Source organism: Nasonia vitripennis, assembly GCF_009193385.2.
Source record: "Nasonia vitripennis strain AsymCx chromosome 3 unlocalized genomic scaffold, Nvit_psr_1.1 chr3_random0007, whole genome shotgun sequence".
Classification (NCBI taxonomy): Eukaryota; Metazoa; Arthropoda; class Insecta; order Hymenoptera; family Pteromalidae; genus Nasonia; species Nasonia vitripennis.
Genome location: NW_022279626.1, coordinates 996,948 through 1,023,484, shown reverse-complemented (window position 1 = coordinate 1,023,484; position 26,537 = coordinate 996,948). Strand labels below are relative to the sequence as shown.

General features: G+C 39.3%; 1 protein-coding gene across 1 annotated transcript in view; it reads right to left on the bottom strand.

Annotated features, from left to right (window-relative positions):
- LOC103316526 (epidermal growth factor receptor substrate 15-like 1) overlaps nucleotides 1–26,537 on the bottom strand; it is a 480,491-nt gene that overhangs the window by 251,930 nt on the left and 202,024 nt on the right. Inside the window, exon 5 of the mRNA XM_031926044.1 lies at nucleotides 18,707–18,895. Coding sequence (XP_031781904.1) covers nucleotides 18,707–18,895 — 189 coding nt within the window. The remainder of the gene's footprint in view (nucleotides 1–18,706; nucleotides 18,896–26,537) is intronic.

Sequence of the window (26,537 nt, the reverse complement as noted above, 5' to 3'; positions counted from 1 at the left end):
TTAGCTCCTTCTTCGGGACTACTAACGCTGGCGCATTTAACGCACTTTTTGTTTCTCTGATTGCTTTCGTTTCTTGTAATTTGCCCATTTCTTTTAAAGCTATTCCCTTAGATTTGTGTGCTAATGGATACTGATTTACGTATACTGGCTTGTCAGAAGTTAAGTTGATTTCATGTTGTTCTACGTTACATGTACCTAATTTATCGCCCTCTATCCAAAAAACATCCGGATATTGGTTTATCATTCGCTCGATTCATTAGTCGTTTCTTTTACCTCCGTTTTTTAATTGCAATTTCTTTCGCAATATTTCCTTCGACTCGGTTTTCTGGTTTTATTTTCTTGGTTTTTATTTAAAATTTCAGTTTCTATATTTAGAATTAATTTCTCATCAATATTAATTTCTTCTACTACTTGAGCCCCTTCTGGTATATAATCAATGTCTATTGAAACGTATTGATATTTTTTTTCTTCAAAAATTATTTTTTTATCTGTTTTAGATAGTTTTACATTATTTTCCTTCATAATAGTTAATATTTCCTTATAATTCAGCCTTTTGGTTTGGGTTGGCGCTTCTTCAGGCGTTACTTGCTCTTATAATACTGTATTTACATCAAGTATACAATTTTCTATATTTTTATCATCATTTTTTAAAAAATTTTCCAAGTTCCTAGGCTTGTTTTCATTTATATTTTTTTGTTGTAAACTTTGTAATTCTGATTTGTCATTTATTTCATGGATTTTCGATATTGTATTAAAATGGCGAAAACATCATTATTAAATGTTATAATACTCGGTTAATACTTTTCTGCCGTGTTATAACCAGGGCCAGAAGGACCCTGTTTATTGTAAATTAACGTCGGGCGTGCAGAAGGCACGGCTCGGCCGACTCAGATCATGCACGTGTTTTTACACGAGCCCGCGGAGGCGGCGTAGGTCGGGTCGTAGGAAATAACACACGAGAAGTTTAGATAAGGAAATGTATATTCAATTGTAACTACACACGGAGGTGCAAACGCCGCACACTTCGACGAACGATAAAGAGAGACGAGACATATTACCCTGTCGACGTGAGAGAGTGAGAGTGCAGGTACTTACAACTCAGTAGTGGCAGTAGTACTTGACGCAACGGACGTGGTCCAGTCTCGGACGTGGAGATGGAACAGTTCGGACGGGCGTCGCAGCGACTCGTCAGTAACGCACGGACGAAAATCGTTCGCTCTCGAGATGCTCGCAGGACTCACAACAAACCCGCGTATAGTAGCAGCGCGAGCTACTCGTGTGGATAGCACAGCGAGACTAACTCTAGTCGCGGCTCTCCCGGCCGTCGGCACATCGTTGTCATATCTCGCCAACGCTGTGCGGCCAGGCGGCAACCGCGCTACCTATGCTCTCACACTCTCTGTCTCTATCTTGACTCGTCTCTCGTTCTCGCTCGTTTCGACGCTCGTTGGCAGCTTGCTGAAACCATAATCTTATTACAATTAGTACATGATTAGCCGTTAGACATTTGACGTGCACTCGGCCGTCACAATGTGTTTTCTGTGACACTATCATTTTCTAGTAATGGTGCTGCCTCATTCAACTCATTATTCTGTTTTTCATGTGATTGTTCAGTTTGCTTTAACTCATCCTCTATGTTACTAATTTTGCTAGTCCTACTCTCTTCACAAATCTCTTGATTTGCTTCATCTTGCATTCTGATTTTATCAATATTATTCTCATGATCCATTTATTTTAAAATATTTTGTTGTTCTATATTATATGCATCATTGTCGCGAATAATTTCTTTTAAAATTATATTCAGAGTTTCTTTTTGGCTTAACTTCATTCCGGTTTTTGTAATCGGACCTCTCTGTAATTTTAATTTTACATTATTGACGTCTAAATAACCTTCATTTAAACGTAGTTTACTTCCTCTTAACAATTTAATTCCCAGTATTCCATCATATGGAATCACAAAATCATTAGATGCTACGTGAAAATAAAAATATTTACCGGTAGTTCCACTATAGCTAATGTTTTTATAGAATTATTTGCGATGCCGGATAATAATATTTTTTTATCTAGCAGTTGTATTCCTATAGGAATTTGATTTTATTTTATTATATTTATTAGTGCTCCACTATCGGCAAGTAAATTGCATAAAATTTTAGAAATTTAGAATAGGGATTTATTATCTCAACATATTCTAATAAATCATTTAATTTTAAATGATATATTTCTAGTCTGATTTCTTTTTCCTCAAGCAATTGAACCTCCTACTGATCATGATCTTCATAATTTGCCCTGTTCTGATTCTGAGATGCTGTTATGACATTTGTTTTAACCGTGTTTTCTGTATTGCTGAGTGGATTTGTGTTATAACTTCTCAGCCACTCGGTCAGAGAAGGCTTTATTCGTTTCCCGACTCTATGCTCTGCTGGTTTTGTAATCGGAAACATTCTTCTGTCATATGGTTTGTATTTTTGCAGAGACTGCAAAATTTGCTCGCACGCATTTCCAATGATTTTACTTTGGTACAATTTTTTATGTTATGACCGGTTTTGTTACAATATGTGCAGTTTTCCTCTCTTCTAGCAATATTTTCTAAATTCTTCAATTGTCTACACTTATATACAGGGTGAACACGTATTTCGCAATAATCACACTTTATTTGGTTATTATTTGTATTTTGAAAATTAGTATTTTGATTGTTATAGTTGCTATATTTTCTAAAGTTATTAGAGTTACTAAAATTTTGATATTTACTATTTGAATTATTAAAACTTTGCTGTTTATTACCTATTTGAGGACAGTTTTTAGCTGAGTGGCCTTTTTCATCACAGACTTAACATTGAATATTCGTTTGAAAAGATTTTGTCTTGTATTGCGCTACTAATATCTTGACTTGTTCACATTCTATAGCTTCATAGTCTTCTGCATTATAAATTGAGCACATTATAAATCTGTTATTTGCAATCGGACTTCTTACTAACGGGCAGTACTTTACTGGATGTCCAAGTTGATTACATCGTTTGCATATAACCTCTGGGCATGCTTTTATCGTATGGCCCGCGCTATTGCAAAATTCACATGAATTGCTAACATCTGCCTTTTTTGTACAGACAGTTGGATCATGATCACTTTCATTACACTTCCAACACAATTCATATTCTATTATAAATGGGCATTGAGTCACTGTATGTCCCATAACCTGGCAATATTGGCAATCATTGTCTTTAATTTTATTCAGTTTACACGCGTCTATAAAATGTCCTTGATTATTAAAAAATTTACAAATCAATTCAATTTTATCCTTGACTTTTCTGCAGTTGTTCGACAAATGCTCCTTGTATTTACAATATACACATCCCGAATTATGACAGAATAATGCTCCATGCCCATAACTGTCACAGATTTGACACGCGTATATAGTAGCATTACTTGTATTGTGATTATGTGAATTGCTATATATATTATTTATTTTATGGTATAAAATTCCTCTTTTATTGAATTTCGATTCTATTTCTATAGCTTTTGTAATGGCTTCTGTTAAATTGGTTACTGCTCCCAATTCTATTCTGATTTCTTGCTTTAATCCTTCCTTAAAACCTTGAAAAGCATCATTATTTATTTTAGTTTCAAACGCGGCCTTTTCTGTTGCTGTGAGACCTTGTACTTCTTTGCTGTCCTTAATCTTCACACTAACTCTTTCAATCTATTGGCAAAACTAAGAACCGATTCGTCCAGTTTTTGCAAAATTTCTTTAATTTGCCCATACAGAGAGTGCATATTCTCAATAGATGGGTATATCTGTCGTATTGGTTTTATGAAATCCTCAGTAGTATTGATTATTGCATTTAACATTGCCTTGTAAGTTTCCCCTTTTAATTTAATTTTCAAAATTGGAATTAAATTAGCTTGTTCTGCTGCTGGTAGCATATTCTTGGCATATTTGAATTTTTCGATGTATTCGATGTATATTTACCGAAATATTTTTTCCATCAAATTCTGGTACCAAATTAGCTACATATTTTAATGATAAGCGTAGCGGATTCTCCGCCATGTTGATATCGTTGGCACGATTGCCGTCAAGAAGATTATCAAAATCAAAAGTAAAATTAAACTTTGAATTACTTGGGTTTCCAATTAAGCTAGGCTGGTCACTATCTATTAACGATGTCTCCTCAACTCGTTGTAGAAATTTGGTATTATTAACTGTTCTGTCTAGGCCTTTTGGAATCGCTGTGGCTGGTGTTATAGGTGAAAATATTGAATGATTTGGCTTTTCTACTGTCTCGAATTCTTTTTGTTTTGCAGGTGTTAGCGGTATACTTAGGCTTAGATGGTTTTTATTAAGCTGCTTGATTTGCTTTTTAATTACTCCCGTAGTTCGCCCTGGTGTTATATCTTCCTGCTTCAAGTCTTTATTTTCTTTCAAAATTTCTTGAAATTCTAGATTCTGTTTACTTTGCTGATCTGTATCGGGTGTTACTATTTGTTGACTATTTTCTAGCTTTTTATTATTTATATCAGATAATAGTACTTGCTGACTATCTTTTATCCATCCGCTGTTTGTCGGCGGCGATCGAATTATTTTCTTACATTTTGTGAATGGGTTTAGAATATTAGGGATTACTATGTCCTTTGTTAATGCTGGATTTTCACGAACAGCGTTTCTAGTTAATCTTGGCCTCTGAGTGTCGTTTTTATTTACTTCTTTCTTATTATCACTCATTTGATAATCTCATTTTTGTTACCTTTTTATTTATTGCAAAATCTTATTTAGTCCGAATTTTAGAATTTCAAATGGCTTACAAACAATTCAAACGAAATTTTTGTCGTGTTTATATAGCGCAGAGCAGTGAGAAGAGAGTCGAGCGGCCGTGTTGACAATTTCTTCCGCTATTGACGTCAGAGCATGGCTTATGTTTGTTTTGTGTTCAGCTGGTGTATAAAGTGTGTGTATACTGTATTTAAATGTTGCTTGTCTTTCTTCTTACATTCGACTCGCGCGAATTAAAATCAAACAGCTGAGAGAGAAACACTGTTAACCTACGATTCCCTCGCCGCGCGGCGGGGAAGTGCCTTCTAGACAAAATTTTGTACCGATCTTCTCCATAATTGTAAGTTTTATTTTACACCGTACATACATTATTATACACCAATAAGTTTTTAATAAAGACAAATTTTTCACATCAGTCTCCTGACGAGGGCGGCATTGTGCGTCGAAACGTTGAGAAGAAAAGAAAAAGTGTTTCAAAGTTTTTTCTCTCCTTTCTCACCACACAACCTGCCTCGGGAAGACCGATAGAGACAAATCAATATTATTTTAATATTGTCCTGATGTTTGATTAAAAAATCTACGCATGCGCGACATTGTGCATAAACAGCCGAGACAGCGCTTCTATTCTTCAGTTTGTCCTTGCCATTCAAAGACCGTAAGGTTAGCATTCGAGCGTGGCGAGGTAAATCTTGCTCTGAGGTTAAAATCGAAACCAACAAATACTTTGAAAATATCTCAACATGGCTTGAGCTAACTAAATTAACTTTCAATATATAAAAAACAGTTCAATAAGTTTTGGAAACTGTTCGTCAGTATGCCTTTGTAAGTCGAAATTAGAATCAATAATGAAATACTAAAGAAAATAAATACAAATAGAAGATGAGATAAGCATATTAAATATCTCAGAAATTAGACTTGAGACCTGGTTTTCAATTCAAGTAAAATTTCTAAATTCATTCATACTAATACTCTAAAAATGATTTACTATTCATTTTTCCACAGTATAAATAACTATGTTATAGTTGTTTGGAATAGTGTAATACTTAATAAAATTAAAGATCAGTATATTAATTTAACCAGTTGAACAAAAAATAAGCTAATAATTATAAATATAAATATTGCTAAAAGCAAAACGCTTCGTTTTTTCACATAAGGCACTCGCTTATCTTCTGAGCTTAGAGAAAACATATAACAGATATCGCAAAATGATGGAGACGTATGAGGGTATTGAGGTGAAGAGTAAATAAGAACAGTTAAAATGGCCGAGATCCCGTTTGAGTGGATGAAATGGTCGGTAAAAAGTCGGCTACGGACTTAAATGTGATTTCGAGCATGTATACGCACAAGCACTAGAAAAGGAAGCATATTGCGTGTAGTGTAAATTGCAATCCGCTGCACCTACGAACTTAACTCCTTAAGTATTTTTGTCCATTCTGCTTGCTTGTAGTCGTTCCAGTGTTCTTGCCACTTTTGCATCATTGTGTCCCTTTCTTCAGTGACAATATTTGCCCTATGCGACGCTGTGCCTCCCAGCACAGGTGCACAACTCCTGGCGCTTCAATGCGCCCGAATTTATTTATTATGCGGCGGATTCGCCGCAGTCGTCGTACTTTTGAGAGCACGTATGGGAAAGGAAAGAAATAATTACTCTTTATTTTCGATAACGAATCTTTTTATATTTTTTAACTTCATAGCCTAACAGATGGTCTATGCCCGCGCACGAATTACTATGTCCGTCTTGTTCAGTGCCAAGGTCAGTCTGTGGTCTGTGATCCACGTCAGCACCCTACACATTACCGCATTTAGCTTAGCTAGCGTAATCTCCACGTTCCGGGCTATAATATTTGCCGTCGTCCGCGTATCCCATGAGTATGACACCGTCTATCATTTCTAGTCTAACTAACTTATCATACAGAACACCTCAGAGGTCCGGCTCCATAATCAAACCCTGCGCCATCCCTGCCGTTATAGATCTACTCCTCCCTTTTGCCCGATCCCTGAGATAGTCATACACTAGTTGCATGATGTAACGCGGTACATCAAGCGATCACAGAGCGTCTAGTATGTCTACCAATCTAGCCGAGTTAAACGTGTTTTTTACGTCCAGCATAACAAGAACAAACATTGATCTTTCCGTATGACAGGCAGCATCCGTCCTATTTACCGTGTCGCGTTTCACGCCTTCTTCCCATTATGTCCAGAAGACTCAACGGTCTATAAGAGGGATCCGTGCTTGCCTCTCCTTTTCATTTCTCGATGATGATCTCATTGCGGGCTACATACGCTGGCTATATATATATATGTTTCTGTGTGATTTTATCTTCAAAATTTTATTTTCATGAACTGATAATTATGTTCTGGATGGTTGAAAATGATCGATCTTATTGTATAAGAAAACCTGTTACTGGAAGTAAAAGTATTGTTTAACATTGAACTTCTACTATTAATGGCATTTAAAATAGTTTTAGCTAGTTTTTGAAGTTTTCTGACGCTTGAAATTCATCATTTGAATTTATATATATATTTTTTTTTAAATTAATTTTAATTTTTTTTAATGTTCTTAATGTTTAAATCTTTGTGCCGCAAAAGGCATCTATAAAATGATAGACTTTTCGAGTTGCGCGCCATTGGGAGACGTGAGGTGATCCTGAAAATTAAATTATTTGGAAAACTGTCTCTTTATTCTGTCTCTCTAGTTCTGTCTGACTACTCATATTACCTGAAAATTCATCGAGGTCTTTGATCTCGCTTATCTTGTCCATTTTGTTGTTTATTCAATCAGTGAATCATCTATAATGATTATACTTTCTGATGGTTCTTTGAGTTCTTTGAACTCAATTATTCCCTAACTTATTTACACGTTATTAATAATTAACTTTAATCTTATACCTTAAATAAAATTAGAGATCTTCAATATCCGGTTCTCTTGGAACTGATACTTCTTACCTTAACCTAAACCTTAATTCTATTTAATATTATCCAATTTAAATCTATCATAATATGTTATAAATTTGTATTTAATTGGACTGTTAATGCGGCCTTATTTTACTACGCAATAGCGTTGTGAAAGTATGACGGTCTCAAGCCCGATAACGCAGAGAGCAGTCATGTTATTTGGTGGGGGGGTGGTGGGGGGGCCAGGCGGGGGGGCGGTGGAGGGGCGATGGGGGGGGGGGGGGGGGGCGGTGGGGGGTGGTGGGGGGGTTTTTGTGATTTTCGAAAATAACAGAAAAATGAAAGAATTTTACGTGTTTTGGTGGGGGGGCCAAGGTGGGGGGGCCAAGGTGGGGGGGCCAAGGTGGGGGGTGGTGGAGGGGTGGTGGGGGGTGGGGGGGGGGTAGTGGGGGGTGGTGGAGGGGTGGGGGGGGGAGTCTTGCCAAAATGACTATATAATATAGGAAGATATATATAGGCCGATAGGTGGCGCAGCGCAGAGACGCACTGAAATATCGATCCTGCTTATCATACCAATAATTAATTAATTATTGATAGTTTTCTGCTGACAAGTACCCTCATGTGCTCATATTAGACCCTATTTTGCACTGGGCAAAAACTACACCGACCTCGACGCGCCCTGGGATCTGCCCCAGCTACAGTCTAGCATATTTTGTGCAGTAGTTTGTTGATTATGCCGTGGTGTGCGGATTCCTGTAGCCGTTTCTTGTGCGAGGGTTAGTTGCGCCAGCTGCAATCCATGCCAGGCGACGCCCAGGACTCAAGTACTACCAGGGAGATCTTGAAGCTCTCAGAGTGGCTCAAACGGGAGTTGGTGAGCATGTCAGCCAGCGTGGCCAGCACTAATGCATCCCTGGGCACCACTAACGGCTCGCTGAAGGCATTAGAGTCGAGGCTTAGCTCCTTGATGGCAGAATCTCCGCCAACTCCTTGGAAATTGGGTGCATCAAGGCCAAGCTGGACAGCATCTCGTCGCGGGTGGGACCTGCAGGCGTTGCACCATGCTCTGGCACCTCTTCTGATGGTCCGGCCGCTTCTGTTGATGTTGTTGCTGCTGAGCTCCATGATCGCCAACGCCGAGCATCTAATCTAATGATATACAACCTTCCTGCATCAGCTGAGCATCCTGATCTCGACAGGGTCCGTGCAGTCCTGAATAGAATCAACAACTTGGACCTCTCCAAGATGGAGCTCCTTGGAGCTCTGCTGACGAAGTCTCGAGGGTTCTGAAGAACTGGAAGCTTTTGCCTGAGGGCCTGAATGTAGCATCTGATCGAACCAAGGCCCAGAGAGACCACTATAGGAGGCTAAGAGCTGAAGCAGATGCACATAACCGAGCGCATCCGGGAGGCAACAAGAAGGTTATAAAATACTCCAATGGTACCCCCTATCTTTCGGAGCAGAAAAACTAGATACGGAGGTACGCTCGAATATTTTCATCTACTATCAGAACGTCAGATCTATTAAAAATAGCTCTAAGCTAATGCAGTTTCAAGTTAACCTTTTTAACTCCTCCATTTCACCTGATGTCATAGTACTGACTGAGACGTACCTCATCTCCACAATAAATTCCAGCGAGCTAGGCCTAACAGGTTACACTATTTACAGGAAGGACAGAGACAGCACTCTAACAGGCTTTACCAGGGGCGGCGGAGTAATGATAGCTGCAAGAAGCCACCTAACTTCCTGCATGCTTTCCAGAGGATCCAGCGGCGAACAGCTGTTTATTCAACTCTCCTTGCCTCACCAGAAAATCATCCTCTGTGCTGCCTACCTAAGGCCCGGATCTAGCATTGGCGCCTTCGAGGAGTTCAACTCTGTAGTGGATCCTCCAACCCGCTCCAGTACACCCAACTAGGATACTTGGATCCGTCCCATCATGAGTGCGTTGCTGTCGTCTGTACCTCCATGTCTCTCATGGATCTCTCCCAGCACTATCCAGCTCATCCTCGTAAGGGTTACAGCCTTGACTTTCTCTTTGCTCCGGAGGGTCTTGTGTCCCGCTGTGACTCTCCTGACGTGCTGGTCCCCACGGATGAGCATCACGAACCGGCCCTGTTCTCCGTTTGCGCTCCTGTTACACTGCGCCGTAGCTGTATCCTTAAATGTAATTTTATAAAAGTATATTATAATGTTGTAAATCGTATCCGCAAGGAGTTGGGACCCCTTGCTGCAGTGCAGCGATGCTGAGGATAGTCTACGGTATTTGAATGCTGCTCTTCACTCGGTCGTGGAGAGCCACGTCCCTATCTCCTCAGTCACCCCCAGCTCGTATCCTCGATGGTACGACAAGGAACTTATTAATTTGATTAGTGATAAGAAAAGCGCGCACTGCCAATGGAAGTCTACCGGCTCACTTAGTGACTATATTTAGTTTAAATGTCTTCGTGCTCGGTGCATTCGACTTTCTTGCGCTAAGCATAGGAGTTACATACTCTTTGTCGAGAATAACCTCTGTAAAAATATGCGCACATTCTGGTCTTACGTAAAGACGCTGAGCCGTGACGATGGCTATCCTTCCAATATGTTTCTAGGTGATGAGACCTCTTCTTCGGACCTCGGCATCGCTAATCTTTTCTCCAGGTACTTTGGTGCGGTTTATCCAACAGGTCATACACCCAGGAATGGCCTTGATCGCTTTGATCATTCGATTTTCGATGCCGACTCTGGAGAGGGGTCTTGTCTGGTCTCACGATAACTGAGACTATGGCGCTGGCCGCGGTCAATGGACTGGACGATAATCCGCACTGTGGCCCAGATGTCGTCCCTCCGTACCTGATCAAGCTGTGCTGGCCCACCTTAGAGAAACCTATCCTGCACGTCTTTAACAAATCGCTCGAGACTGGTCATTTTCCCAGTGCCTGGAAGTTCTCCTATGTCCTTCCGGTCTTCAAAAACGGTTCTAGGGGAAACGTCCAAAATTATAGGCCTATCTCGATCATAGGCACATTGGCCAAACTTTTTGACGCGATTGTAACCAATGAAATTTATGAGAGAATTGCGGCTCACATTTCTAAGGACCAACACTGCTTCATCCGAGGTCGTTCCACTCTAACAAATTTACTTCTTTTTAATGACTACTTGTCGGAAGCCTTGGAGTCCTCGCTTCAGGTTGACGTCATCTACGCAGATTTCTCCAAGGCTTTCGACACTGTAGATCACTCAATGCTTATTCTTAAGTTGCACCGTATCGGCATCCGAGTGACCCTTCTAAAGTGGTTTGCTTCGTACCTCTCTGGCCGTTCGTTCGCTGTCCGTGTAAATAATTCCGTATCTACTGTTATTCCGGTCACGTCCGGGGTTCCCCAGGGATCGCACCTGGGCCCCTTACTATTTTGTGTATACATTGATGATCTAGTTAAGCAGTTGCGTTATGTTAGGGTCCTGATGTACGCCGATGCTGTTAAATTGTTTTCTGTTGTAAAATTCGTCGCGGACGCCGAGCTCCTCCAGAGGTATGACTCGAGCCTTTCATTCTCAAAACATATTGATCATGTCGTCAACGTTACTGCTAAAATGGTTGGTTTTATCAAACGATCCACAATGCACTTCACTAGCATCCATGTAATTATTTATCTTTATAGATTCTTAGTTATTCCTCACTTCATCTACTTATCTCAAATCTGGTCTCCTCACACTAACCGGGTATTTCAAAGGCTCGAGTCAATCCAGCACCGCTTCATCAGATACTTAGCCTAGAAATCTCATATCCCCATGCAATGGTTCGATCACCACTATGACGACCGGGCGAGTGATTTTGACATTATATCCATCAGATCCCTACTACATTACCATGACGGTATTTTATCGTTTAAGCTAAAGAACTCTGTGTTTTATTCAAATGAGCTTAACAACTCATTTATAACGCGCGAGCTCCGTTATACTCTTCGTAATCCACGCCAAATTGTAGAGGGTGACGCCAGATCAAATTTAGGCTTTTACTCTACACTGAACCGCCTCAGGAGAGTGTGGAACTCTGCCTAGTAACCTAAAATCTTCCTCCTCTATTTCAGAGTTTAAAACAAGATCTTTTTCCTTCATTGGGAGCTTTTCCTGCTCCACTTAGTTCCCCAACTCTCCTGGGTCGGTTCTTGTTTTAATTCTTCAATCAATCTGTCATGCATCTGCTTTTCGTTCATCAAAGCTTTCGTAGATTTACTTTCTTTTCTTACTTCCACAGTGCGCGCTACGTTGTGCCACCATTTCAATTGTATATCCTTGTAATACTTTTAAAGGGCGTTTCGCCCGTTTAACCTCAATAAATAAATAAATATATACTAGGGGGGTTCCTTCCTGCTCGCTCCGCTCGCCAACCCCCAATTTCAATTTTTAATTTATAAATAACTGTAAAAATAATTAACTAGGATGCTTTATCTTTAATAAATCTATATTTTATCTTTACTTTAATATAAATTACACACATAGAATTTACCATATTCTTTCATTTTATATTTGATCAATTTGAATCTAAATCTGAGGTTTAGACTCTTACTTTATTTTTATCTGTATTCTTAATTTTTTACTCTAACTTAGTTTCTGTCTTACTGATTTTATGTCATACTATAGGGATATATATCCCTATTGTTCATCTTTATTTTAATCAATATCTTTGCCATTATATCGACCTTGTATCTCTACGTTTATCCCCGACCATGCGTTCTGGTCGGATGCTTGTTGGCTTGTCTGCCTCTGGCATGTTGGTGGTGTCGGTGTCTGCTCGGTGGGCATGTTGGATGGAAGTGGCGGTGTTGGTGTCATTGAAAGCGGTTGGTGGCTAAAGTTGCTTTCCTCCAAGGTATAGGCAGGTTTTAGCTTGTCGATGGAAACCGTCGTATCTTTGCCGTGCACATTGACAAAAGCAAAAATCAGTATTTTATGGTCCGTGTAGACGACGAACGTTCGTCCTTCGACCATGTAGCAGAAATGTATGATCGCCAGGTAGACAGCGAGTAGTTCGCAGTCGAAGGAGCTGTAACGGGCTTGCGTTGCGCTCAGTTTCTTTGACAAGAATCCTAACGGCTTCCACTGCGCCTTCCAGATGCGCGAGGAGGGTGGCTTGCTCGAGGTCGGCCATGGTCTTTTCAAAGGCAGCTGTTGCTGCATCCGTCCAGCTGACCGACTGGTTGCCTTTGATCTTGCCCTTTAGAAGCTCGTTTATCAGCGCTTGCGTCCTTGCTAGGAGAAGGTCACGGTAGAAGTTGACTTCTTCGAGGAAACGCAAAAGCTTCTTCGCAGTATGCGGTCTCGTATACTTGCTGATGGCTTTGGTTTTTCGGGACGTTGGACGTATGCTGTTGCTCGTCACGGCGTAACTGAGGAATTCGACTTCCGGCTGTCCGAAAACGCACTTAGCAGGATTGACAACGATGCCGTACTGCTGCAGGCCAGGAACAGCTGCTTTAGGTGGTCGTGGTATTGTTCCTCAACAAAAATCTAGGCCACAAAGCATCTCGTCGACGAAGCGTTAGACATCTGCGCAATACGAAACTCATAAACGGGAATTCGAATAGTCCGAATGGCGTTATGATGGCGGTCTTAGCGATGTCTTCCTCGGTGACCAGGATCTGGTTGTACGCTCAAACTAAGTCGATCTTGGAGAAGATCTGCTTACCTCAAAGCGCTTTGGCGAAATTGCGGTTTAGCACAAGGTAACGGTCCGGTATAGTGAGCGCCTCAAGTTCCCGGTAATCGCCGCACGGCCGATGGTCGTTTTCGCCTTTCTGTGCCATGTGCAGAGGCACCGCCCATTTGCCTTTGCCTCGTCTCGCCGTGCTTAGCTGCACCATAAAGATGAACTTTTGTCATGATACGCGCAGGTTATTAGGTGCAAGTTGCACGCCACTGGAGGTCCTGGTTTGTCCTGATGTGATGGCGCGTCGTATGTCTCGTCACGAGTGCTCGTCCGTCGAGTCATCCGGGTACTTGGCTAACAACTGGTAGTAGCTTGAAGTTCCGGTGATCACTTTGATGCTGAAGCCTTCGTCGGTCCGAAGTGGTCCGCGCGACGTACGCTGAGACTAGCGGATACAATAAAATAAAAAAAATAAATAAAAAAAATCTACGCGCCTGAAGTATATTGTACTATGACTCTAATATAATGTGCTTCTGACAGTACCTCTTAAGTGGTGTGGAAAACTGTCACCTTAAACTTCAAACTTAAAACCGATGTATCGATTACAAATTTAGTGAGGTTTTGATCTTGATTCTTTTTAAGTAAATAACCATTAAACGTTTTAAAATATCTTTAATCATAACGTTACACTTTATTTTATTTTATTCCGATTTAATTCCATCCAATAATAGAATGTTATGAATTTGTATCTCATTGTTACATTCTTCTGTCTTACAAAAGATCCTTAAAATGTTTCACTTCTTATAGTGTATAAGCAAGTAAAATTACATACTCCAAGATTTACCTGTCTTTATACATGTGATAAAAGTGTATAAGCAAGTTAAATTATATACTACAAAATTTACCTGTTCTCATACAATATGATGTCATTGCCAAGTAAACATCGCTAAAAGCGAAACGCTTTGCTTTTCACATAAGGCACTCGCAGATATTTAAAGGTTCGCTGATGAACACACATACATGCACACATATAAACACAGTACACACACACACAAAGTATGCAGATATTTAAATATTGTTGATAAATTTAAAGTGTAATAGGGTAAGACTTGACGATGAGAGGAAACATCGTCTTTTTTCCTGTTCTAATTACCGGTTGTGTTATCAGATGGTATTTTCAATATACTGACCATGCTTTATAGAAGAAATTCGTATTCTTATGAAATAGATCAATTTTTCAGATTTGTCAATTGCATAATTTAAATAATTCTAGTCAGTTTTATTCGAATTCTTTATCGATTTGCTGCAGAAAAAAATAATATTGAATTTTAATGACCATTGATTTGTGTATAAAACATTTATGGATTGTAATGATACCTTTTTAAAAATATTCACACCAAATTTTATGTAATAATTTAGAACTTCTACGTGTACAATTTTACATCTATCTATTTACACTATATTAAAATTTTATATTTGGTCAATTTTGTAAAAACCCTCCAAAACTCGTAAAAAGAAAAAAATTAGATCTATTTTACGGTAGAAATGTTCTTTGAACTTAAATCAATCAAGTAACATGGAAAAATATCTAATGTATCAAATTTCAATTGGTTTTTAGCAGTGTAAGAACTTGAAAAATGTCCGTTCGTCCGTCCGTCTGGATTTGTTTTTGCATTTATTCCACAAAACTTGATGTATTTTATAAAAAAAAAACTATGGATTGTTATAGACAGGTACATATGATAAAAATATGCATTCCTACTAAAAAACATTTTCAAGATTTGGTCCAGGTAGATTGGAAGCTGTTAAAACAATTAAAAATAAAAAGACGCAATTAATTAATTTTTTTTCTATATTTTTGACATATATATACATGGATGAATAAAGAAAGATTATTTTAAAATTGGTCAAGATGAAAGTGATGCTGCGATTAAATATTTGTGCAGATATAATTTTTTTTTAAAGTTATTTGTTTGTGAATATGAAATGACGATTTATGTATTCATGCATATCACAAAATGTTATCTGCAGATTCGATTTAGATAAAAGGGATGCTAGAAATAATTACTCGTGCAGATATAATCGTTTTTTTTAAGATTTGTGTTCGTGACATATAATGACTAATGCTGTAAGTATTCATTAATATCACAAGATAAAATTCCCAGTTTTGGTCAAGGTCAAAGGGATGCTGCAAATAGTTATTTGTGCAGGTATAATATTTTAATTCTATGTGTTTGTGAATATGAAATGACGTACATGCATATCACAAGATGAAATCTGCAATTTTGGTCGAGATAAATGGAGACGATAAATGGATATTCGAAGACGGTGTCTAGGTGTACGGGATAGTCGATGAAGAGGTCTAGGTGGTGCGCTCCGTAATTTTTTATGTCTAGGTAAATACATCATTCGAGGGCGGTGTCTCGGTGTACAGGGTGGCCGATGACGAGGTCTAGGTGGTGCCCTCCATGGTATTTGGTGTCTAGGTAAATAAACCATGCAGGAACAGCGTCTAGGTTACAGGGTGGCCGATGACGAGGTCTAGGTAGATCCCACTTGTTTTTGGTGTCTAGGTGTAGAAATCTTTCGAGAGTAGTGTATCAGAACAATAAGTGATTTCATGTTAGTGATAAAAATGTTACAATGAAACCATGGTCAAAAGGTGCTAAAGATTCTTATATTTTATTTTTAGGAGAAATATGAAATACCTACAAAAAAATTTACTAAAAAGGACTAAAATCTTAAAAAATTAACTTTTAAAAAAGTAAAAGGTTAGGCGAGTTTGATATATTCCGCAACGAAACGTCAGATTAATAAATTTTTCGAATTTATCAATCTGACAATCTTATTGAAGCATTTTAAAAACGTTCCACAAGAATTAACTACCATCGAGTGTACATCTAATATTTAACTGTATATTTAATAATGACACATCAAATAATTAAGGGTATGTCGGTGCAAAAGCTTTGCAAATCCACCACGGAGTATTTTGTATTTTCAAACTTCTAGAAAAACAGAAAGTCTGATCGAATTGTTCTCTTGGTAAAACGATTTAATAAACTTAACACTACGGCGCTACTGACTCGGTTTTTCATTTGCAAGCTTTATTTAAAAAGTTTTATGTAAAATTAGATTTTATGGTTCGCGCTGCAATCGCATGAGTACGACGAAGTACGCGTAAACATCTATTCGTATTTCCAAGATTTTAGAAAAACAAAAAGTCGGATCGAAATTTTCTTTCAATAGAACGATTCGTTAAACTTAAGGTAGTAATTTTGTAAATATATCCTATTAAGTGCCCTTTATAAACTGGTAAAATTGTTTACCTTCCAAGTGGTATGATTTTTTAAGATATCGGGTCTTGAAGTTGTGTAGTTAACATGGGAAGCCTAGGCTAAGTCTAAATTTAGTGTATATTTTGTTTAATTACGAAGAAAATAAATCTTACATCTTTTTCAAAAACTAGGTCATCATGTAAAATCATAATACAAATTAAAGAAACAAAAATTTTATAGGGCAAGCGGTGCTTTTTAAAAAGTTACAGCAATCGAAAGTTTCAATTCCATGCTAATGTTTTGATATATAAAATTAAAAATTCTAGAGTTTTTACACTTGATAACACTGCATACTATTTAAAAAAATTAATTTTCTAATTCAACCTCGAATTGAGCACCACTGGGCCAAGTGAACTACCTTAACACTACGGCGCTACATGCTCGGTTTTTCATTAGCAAACTTTATTCAAAAAGTTTTATGTAATAGAAAAACAGTGTTTTTTGGGACGACATCCTCTTTAATATCATTACAATTAATTTGTTAATTACGAGCGAAGCGAGCGTTTTTTGCTAGTAAATCAATTAAATTGTAAAACTAAAATTTTAAATAAAATTGTACGTAAAGATCAGTATGTAAAATTTTATGTGAAATATTACGTAAAGTTTTACAATTTTATTCGTGCGTGTGGAATTTTATATCTAATAGTTTAAAATCTTTACATAGAATTTTATGTAAAATTTGATGTAAATATTTTTGACAGAGATAATAACATATAATAGTCAGGTACAACATATAGAACATATATATACAGTTTAGGCAAAAATTAAAATTTTCATATCTTCGATTACACAGAGAACCACCCATTTATATTCCAAATATTCGGGGATACTTTTTCTGAAGCCCTATTACACAATGAACACAATTACCGACCGCAAAGTCGTTTTCAATTTAATTTTTAGTGAATCAAGATTTTTGATCATTTTTTAGCTTTTCAGTCCACTGTGCGTCGCTCGCTGACGTCAAAAATCAATATTTCTTAAGTTCACGTAAAAATGGCGAACACTAAGTCAAATATCAGTTCGGGTAATTGAATTCTGTTTTTATTTAGTACCTGGACGGTCGCCAGCACGGTCCGGACTTGTCACTGAATAGCGAAAGCTATCTGATTGCAGCTCGAGAGCGACTGACAGTCTGTTTGGGGAATCATCTGGAGTGAGCTCTGGAGACGCAGTTTCTCACACGCAACGGCGGAGCGACAGACGACTGTGGGCCAGCATCAGGAGCGAAGCTCCTCCTCTTGACTATCAATAAACAACTATAGTACTATTAAGTAACTGTTAAAAGGACAATATTGAAATAAGTATAGTTTTAACCGACTTTTTAATGCTTAGTTAGCGATTAAACAACGATCCGGTATATCATCCTTCGAGTAAAAAAGCACATTAAAAATATATGTAAAACGTATTGTCTAAAATTTTTCTGATTCACCAACCTTTCCGCTTTAAAAAGCAAGGACAGACTAAGCAATAAAAGCGCTGTCCTGGCTTCTTAAACACAATGTCCCGCATGCGTATATTGTATGAATAAACAACAGAACAACATTGAAATTAGTATAGTCTAAACTGACTTTTTAATGCTTAGTCAGCTATGGAACAACAATTTAGTGCATCATCTTTTGAGTGAAAAAGTACAAAAGTAGAAAACTATCGAAAATGTATCCCTAACATTTTTTATATTAACCGACCCTTCTTTGAAGAACAACTTACACTACGGATATGTCTGCCATAAGCGCAAAGAGGAAAGAGCAGCTCACGCTAATAGCGAGCCCTGCTAAAACGGCACTTGAGTTCCGCAGTGTCCACAGTACAAGTCAAACGTTTAGAGGGACAAGTGAATAAAGTGTGCAGTTCTATGGTGAGCAGTGTCTTGTCTCTGTCCTAGCCTAGTCTGCTATCACAGAATCATGCATAGAAAGAACCTATTCATGTTCTTTTAAAAGCACAACATCAAATGAGATACCCTCTTGTGTTGATCTACCATTCTCGCTAAAAACATCCAACATCGCTCCCCCCCCCCCCCCCCACCCTAGCAGCACTATATGTTATTATTTTTACATATTATAACTAATGTATACCTACCTCAAGAGAAATTATTTCTTTTGCTGCAGCATCAGAATCTGTAGGTAATATAGCTCCAGATACAGAAGTTAATAATACATCAATTTTCGAAATCATATCTGTTTGGCTAGCCTTGATATTTACCAGTTCAGCGGGTAGTTCACTTGGCACAGTGTACTTTTCTAATGCTTTGTATACTAAATGCATAGCCTAAAAATATAAAAAAATCATGAGATTTCAACAAGATATTGCGTTTTTAATGCGCAGTACAATAATACCCTGCGTTATGGAGTTTGATTTGCAATTATAAAATTTTGTGTAAAGTTCTGTTCGCTATATCAGTAAAAATAAAACTGCTTCTCTGTTGTTTGATTATAACCATTCAGCCTAAAAACTTAATAATGCTTAGTTTCTTATGCAGCGGCTTGGTAGTTTGCTAGAGCGTTCTGCTGTCTACACTGAAAAACCAGCGGTAGAGAATCTTTACCAAAAATTAAACAGCCCAGCATGCAAGAATGCGCTACTATTGTATCATGCACCAGGCACAATTGCTCTTCCAAATTCGGGAGAATAATTACCACGGTGTTCGCTACGCGCATGAAGCCCAAACTAAAAAATGATTTTTGATCTAAATTTTTGAGAAAAATAATTTAACCTAAGTTGATTTTAACGAATAATTCATCGTAAATTACAATGTTCTAGATCAGAACTCTTTTTTTAGTTTTGGGCTTTTATTTAAGTTCTAGTTTTTAAGTTCTAGTAGAAGGTAAGGCCGATTCTAAAACTTTACAGCTACTTTTTTACTATAAAAAAATATCTTTTTACTGTATTAAAGTTGTCAGAGTCCGGATCAAACATTCAGATTTTCATATTTTATGAAAGGTTTTAAGGTTTAAGGTTTAAGGAATTTAAGGTTTAAAATGCAAATAAGGTAGCCTTAACATACATATACGGCTTTAAAAGTATTTTTATTCAAAAATTCAGAAAATTTCAGAACAAAACTATCACGATTTTTTTATGTGGCGTAGGCAGAGTTAGCTCTTCACAAGTAGCCCTCCGACACCGGATCCCCACAGGTACTATCGTTGAACAATACTTCCGTGGGGCCCATTAACTAGCCTTTTTTGGCTTCACATTTGAAGTTTGACATTTCATCATATCTCCCATCCACTAATGTGATTAGGGATCCAGGGTCAAACTCGTCTTCTTCATTCTGCATCGTCCTGCCGTCTTCTTCCTTCTGCATCGTCCGGTCGTCTACTTCGAGCAGCATCGACCGGCCATCCTCTGGACAGACGCTAGCACAGCTGTCATCATTGACTCAGGGGTCACCCTAGCCTGAAGGTACTGCTCGAGTCCTTCTCGTTCCATTTCGTATCGCGAACAGTTGCAGAAGACACGTTCCGCAACTTCGTTTGCTTCCAAACATACTACTCAATCTGGATTATCCTCTATATTGAAGCGGTATTGGTAGGCTCGAAAGCACCCATGTCCACTCAAAAACTGCGTAGGGTAGTAATTCACTTCCCCGTGTCGTCTATTGGTCCAGCCAACAATACATGGTATGAGGCGGTGTGTTCATCGCCCATTTCCACTGAAGTCCCATCCTCTTTGCCATTCAGCTAGGGTTTGTTCCATAGCAGATTTCCAAACTTTCTTTTGAGTATTGTCACCACGCCAGTTTTCTTCGTATATAACACAGCCCCACAAAAAAAATGAAATTATTTTCTCCGATATCTGAGGAGGTGCACTTTATGTTTTTGGGGTTGCTGAATCCGAATCCGGGGTCTGTTTAACCCCATCACGTCAGGGTCAAGGGCATCTGAAGATCAAATTGCGGAATGACTATTAATCAATCTGGAAAATTTTATATATATGTTTTCGGGGTCGCTAAATCTGAATCTGGGGTTCTCTTGACCTTGCAGTGTCAGAATCAAGGTCAAATAAAGGTCAAAACCATAAAATTTGATGATATGATCATTTTGACCCTGTATTCTTGAAGAGCAGAAAATTTTACGTCCGAATATGTATTGACTTTTTTGTTAGAACAGACCTTTGTAGGTTACGTGATGGCCATCCAAAATCAAATCCATTTTCCAGCTTTTGGCTGTAAAATGAGATCTTGGGTCTTTGATGAGTTGATATTTTTCGGATCGTTGATCACGATTCTGGTATTCATTTGAGTCAATCACGTCGTAATATAACGATATAATATTTTCTTACTCCGGATTCTGAAAAACCGAAAAATTTAATCCGTGTGTTTGCATCCAGGGAACCTCCCCGTGGTGACGGCGGGCAACGGAGTTGTCCCGCTATCCGGCAATGTCCCTCGAACAGGGAACAATTTTTTTCGTGGGGCTGTGTAATCTTTCGTTCTGTTGCTAGGAGGTTAATAGGCGGCATACTTGAAATAACGCACACTGCGTCTTCGGATACTGTTCGGTAGGCAGAAGCAACCCACAATGCACTTCTCCTATAAACTGTTGACAGCTTTCGTGCATAGGACTTTACCAACATAGCGTCCGCCCATATTGGAGCACCGTATAACATAATTGATGTAGTTACACTGGCTAGGAGTAACCTTCGGCCCTGCGTTGGCCCACCTACATTTGGTATTAGTCGCGATAGTGCAGCACCGACTTTTGCTGCCTTATTGCTCGCCCTCTTAAGATGCTGCTTAAAAGTTAGTCTGGCGTCTATGGTGATTCCCGGGTACTTAATGGTCGGCTGAGAGTTTATTTCGTGTCTGTCCACTAACAGCGTTACTGTCTCTATTTTTTTTTCTACCTGATATAAGAATAGCCTCCATTTAATGGCTAGCAAGCTCAAGTCCAGTCTGCTTTAGCCAATCGTGCTGCCTTATTGCTCGCCCTCTTAAGATGCTGCTTAAAAGTTAGTCTGGCGTCTATGGTGATTCCCGGGTACTTAATGGTCGGCTGAGAGTTTATTTCGTGTCTGTCCACTAACAGCGTTACTGTCTCTATTTTTTTTTCTACCTGATATAAGAATAGCCTCCATTTAATGGCTAGCAAGCTCAAGTCCAGTCTGCTTTAGCCAATCGTGCTGCCTTATTGCTCGCCCTCTTAAGATGCTGCTTAAAAGTTAGTCTGGCGTCTATGGTGATTCCCGGGTACTTAATGGTCGGCTGAGAGTTTATTTCGTGTCTGTCCACTAACAGCGTTATTGTCTCTATTTTTTTTTCTACCTGATATAAGAATAGCCTCCATTTAATGGCTAGCAAGCTCAAGTCCAGTCTGCTTTAGCCAATCGTGGATTATACTTACTGCCTTGTTAGCGATTTCCGTCACCTCTTCCTTTTGCTTTACTACTACCACTACTGTAATGTCATCTGCGAACCATACAACTGTTGCACCTACGGGTAGCTCTAGCGTAAGAACGCCATCGTACATGATGATTCACAATAGTGGGCCAAGCACTGACCCTTGTGAGACTCCTCCGGTTACTTGATAGGTTTTCGTGCCGATCTCTGTGTCATACAAAAAAAAAAGGGTTCTGTCTTTCAGGTAGTCAGACATAATCCTTCTTATATCTGCGGGTACCTCTTTTTTCCATAGTACCTCCTGTATCTTGCCCCAGCTGGCTGAGTTAAACGCATTTTCAACATCCAGTGTAATAATAGCACAGTTCTTCTCCTCCTTTCCATCTTTTTCCTTATGTTGCAGTTCTAGCGGTGTCAACTACTAAGCTTATAGCATCAAGAGTTGAGCGTTTTTTCATGAAGCCGTATTAATATTCCGCAAGTCCGCCTGGTTTTTCAATGACTTGGTCCATTCTAACGCCGATTATGCGCTCTAAGATCTTACCCGAGGTGTCCAGCATGCAGAGTGGTCTGTATGAGGAAGCTTCTCCAGGTGGCTTATCTCCTTCTGGTAGTAGCACCAGGCATTGCTTCTTCCAGTTCTTAGGAAACGTCTCTTCTTCACGACATGAGTTGTACAAGTCCACAAAGCCATCGGCGCGTGCCTGTATAGCTTATTTCAATGTAATATTGGGTATGCCATCCAGGCCTGGAGCCTTGTTGTTCCCAATTCTTTTGCATGCAGCCAGTAATTCCTCTGCGGTGATGGCTGGAATCATTCGTCTCCGCTTCAGGAATAACTGTTATTTTCAGTTAAAGGGGAAAGAGTGTGGTCACAATACGATCCAGCACTTCCGGGCTTTTAGGAGGGGGGATATAACCTCCCTTTAACTTGTTCATTACCACTTGGTATGGTTGCCCCCAGGGGTCCAACTCAACCTCGTCCTGCAACTCTTTCAGGCACCGTCGTTTATTCTCTCAGTTTTTCCTCTTAAGTATTCGTTTAGCATTCTTCATTTCTTATTTAGGGCGTCTACTATTTCTTTACCACGACCAGTCTTGTAGTATTTCTTCCTAGCTCGCTGTTCCCGTTTTCTAGTGTGTGTATGTTTTTTTGTTTTTCTTTCTCGGAGAAGAGGTGTTGAAAATATTAAAAATACCATAGCGTCACTTTGTTTATGGGGTCGTCGAAACAGCCCCATCCGCAATGTCAGCCGTATGTCGGATCCACACTGACTAAACCCATCCTTTTTATGGCCAAATGAAAAACACCCAATTGTACCAAGGAACGCCCTCCTTGCCTTTATCGACCCTCGGTAAAGGCGCACCTAGCTCCATCTTCTGTGCCCTTATTCCCCGCGGTACGACCGTCCAGTAGTGCTTCGCGGGGGGGGGGGCGAAAGGCTTTTACGCCCTCTTCTAATTCATGTGGTCGTCATCACGTCTTTTTCTCTCTGCGTCGTCCGGGCGTCTGCTTCTTTCCGCATCGTCCGGTCATCTGCTTCGTGCGGCATCGTCCGGCTATCCTTTGGACAGCCTCATCCCCGACACGGCTCAGTGACCTTCGTCTAGCTACATTTTTATTCCGCTGTTTCGCGTTGGCTTTGCCTTCTTTTCTCTTCGTCATTTCTAACCTTCTTGAGGGTAGTCCTTACGTAGCTGTTTACTGCGTTCCAACCATCCTCCGACGTCAACATAGTTGTCATTATTGATTCAGTCACTCTTGTCTGAAAATAACACTCGAGTTCTTCTAGCTCCATTTGGTATCGCGAACAGTCCCAGAGAACATGCTCCGCATTTTCGTTAGCGTCCAAACAAGCTGGGCAGTTCCGACTGTCGTCTAATTTAAATCAGTACAGATAAGCCCGGTAGCATCCGTGCCCGGTTAAAAACTGTGTGAGGTAGTAGTTGACATCCCCATGTTCTCTTCCAGTCCAATCCTCTATTTTTCGTATAAGGCGATGTGTCCATCGCCCTTTGTCACTAACATCCCATCTTGTTTGCCATTCGGCCATTGTCTTCTTTCTTGCTGCATCCCAGATCTCCTTCTGAGTTTTGTCACTTGTTCTTCTTTTAGTTTGGAATACTTCCTTACTCTCCATCGCCAATAGATCAATCGGCGGAATACCTGCAATAATGCACACCACATTGTCCGATACTGTACAGTAAGCGGACGCCACTTTTAGTGCTCTTCGTCTGTACACCGTGGTTAGCATTCGAGCATACGATTTCAGCCGCATCGCATCTGCTCATATTGGGGCTCTATATAGCATAATCGATATGGTTACACTGGCTAAGAGTAACCTTCGCTTCTGTGTTGGGCCTCCTACATTTGGCATCAATCGTGATAGAGCAGCGTCGACTTTTGCTGCTTTATCGCTGACTATTTCCAGATGTTGTTTGAAAGTTAGTCTTTCATCGATGGTAATGCCCAAGTACTTGATGGTTGGCTGAGAAGCTATCTCATGTCCATCTACCGTCAGTTTAATTTCCTTCATCTTCTTCCTGCTAGAGATAAGAATAACTTTAGTTTTATGGCTGGCTAGTTCCAGACCCGTCTACGTTAGCCATTCATGTATTATACAGGTCGCCTCGTCCGCTATTTTTGTCACCTCTTCTTTATGTTTCGCTACTACCACTACTGCTATGTCGTCAGCGAAACCCACGACTGTTGCTCCTTCAGGTAATTGTAGGCTTAGTACCCCATCGTACATGGTGTTCCACGTCAGTGGGCCAAGCACTGACCCTTGGGATACGCCTCCTGTAACTTTATAGATCTTGGTACCGTCCTCCGTATCATAGAATAGGATTCTGTCCTTCAAATAGTGGGACATCATTCTTCTTATATATAAGGGCACATCCTGTTTTCGAAGTGCTTTGTGCATTTTACTCCATTTAGCCGAATTGAATGCATTTATGACATCCAATGTAACTATGGCGCAGTACTTCTTTTTTCCTCCCATTCATCTTTTCCCCTCTATCGCTGTTTGCGCAGTGTCAGCCAGTCATCCACTCTTGTAACAGTGGTTATTTCAATCCTGTGTTACTATGCAGTTTTTGCCGATATGTCCAAATTCAGCTTATCCTGATTTTCTGCTTTGCGATCATCTGCTGAGCCATTTTTGCTGGCATTTGAATGACTGCCGTCTGCGTATCGCCATATGCCTTGCACACAGACTATTTACGCTATCCCGTACTATTTATTTATCCCCTGGCATCTCCAGTTTTGGGTCTGCTTTCATCTTTCGCAAGATATCAGCGTAGGACTTCCTGTCGGTAGCTTTTATGATTAGAGCCTCCGGTCGGGTTGGTCTTGCCCTTGGCGGCTTAGATTTTCTGTGTGTGTGTGTGTGTGTGTGTGCGCGTGTGTGCGTGTGTGTGTCATAATATATGCCATAAATACATCAATTACGTCTATTTCTGCTCCCTCCTAGGAGGAACCTTTGTAATAGTAAAATTTTCAGTTTCGCTAAAACTTCGTAAAAACGAATTTGGAGGTGTTAGCAGTACGAATCAATAGTTTTTAGGCACTTGCCCCGTATAACAGGGCAAACGCCTACTGGATTTGACAAAAAATGTGTTTTTTTTCAATTTTTTTATGAGCCATTTTTTACAAAAAGGATTTTTTATAAAAGCATTCTGGCTATTTTGTAGAAAATTAAATTCTGAACAAATTCACAGTATTAAAAAATTCTAAATACCCAATTGCAAATAGTCTTTCTAGTAGCGAAGCCTCATTCTCTAAAAATTGACTTTCCGTCCGTGTGCAGGACATGATGTTCATAAGTAGTGACCTAATATTACACAACATACTTGCTCAAAACAACTTTTTTCAGTCAAATTCACTATGTATATTGAATATACTATATTCTACATGATCACCATGTATATGCATCTTTTTTGACATACTTTTGTAGACCAATAAAGGTAGAAACTGACATTTTTTGGCATGACTCCAAGGCTTTTACGGAAAATCTGAAAATTATTAATTTGCTAAAATACATTAGCTTATACTTATAACGCACAGAATGATATAATTTGCTCCATAAATATAAATCTCATTTAACCTTATAGTAACAGAATTAAGAACTATTTAGATAAAAACATATATTTAAGAGAGAGCACACAGTGGCGCAGTCGTCGTTCAAATAGTCCAGAACTATAGGCTGCAACAACGCGACATAAACCGTCATAAGTGTCATACAACATGTCGTGGATGGCGGGACTCTCTCGTACGTTGCCGTGTCGTACTGCCATTCCGGCTCCGGCATAGCTATAGCTGCTGTCGTGACTGAACATTAGGCCCGTAACACGCAAAAAGGAACAGAAACAAATAAATACTGACCCACCATGTTAAATAAGTATTATCCCGTAGTGTAGCATTTGTCAGGAATAGTTTACCCTGTTGAAAATAATGACTTTATTTGAAGCTACAAATTGGAACCTTTTATGACGTCATTATTTTCAACAGGGTGTACTTCTTAATACTTATACTCTTAAATACTTCAAAATTGATAAAATTGTTGCTACCAT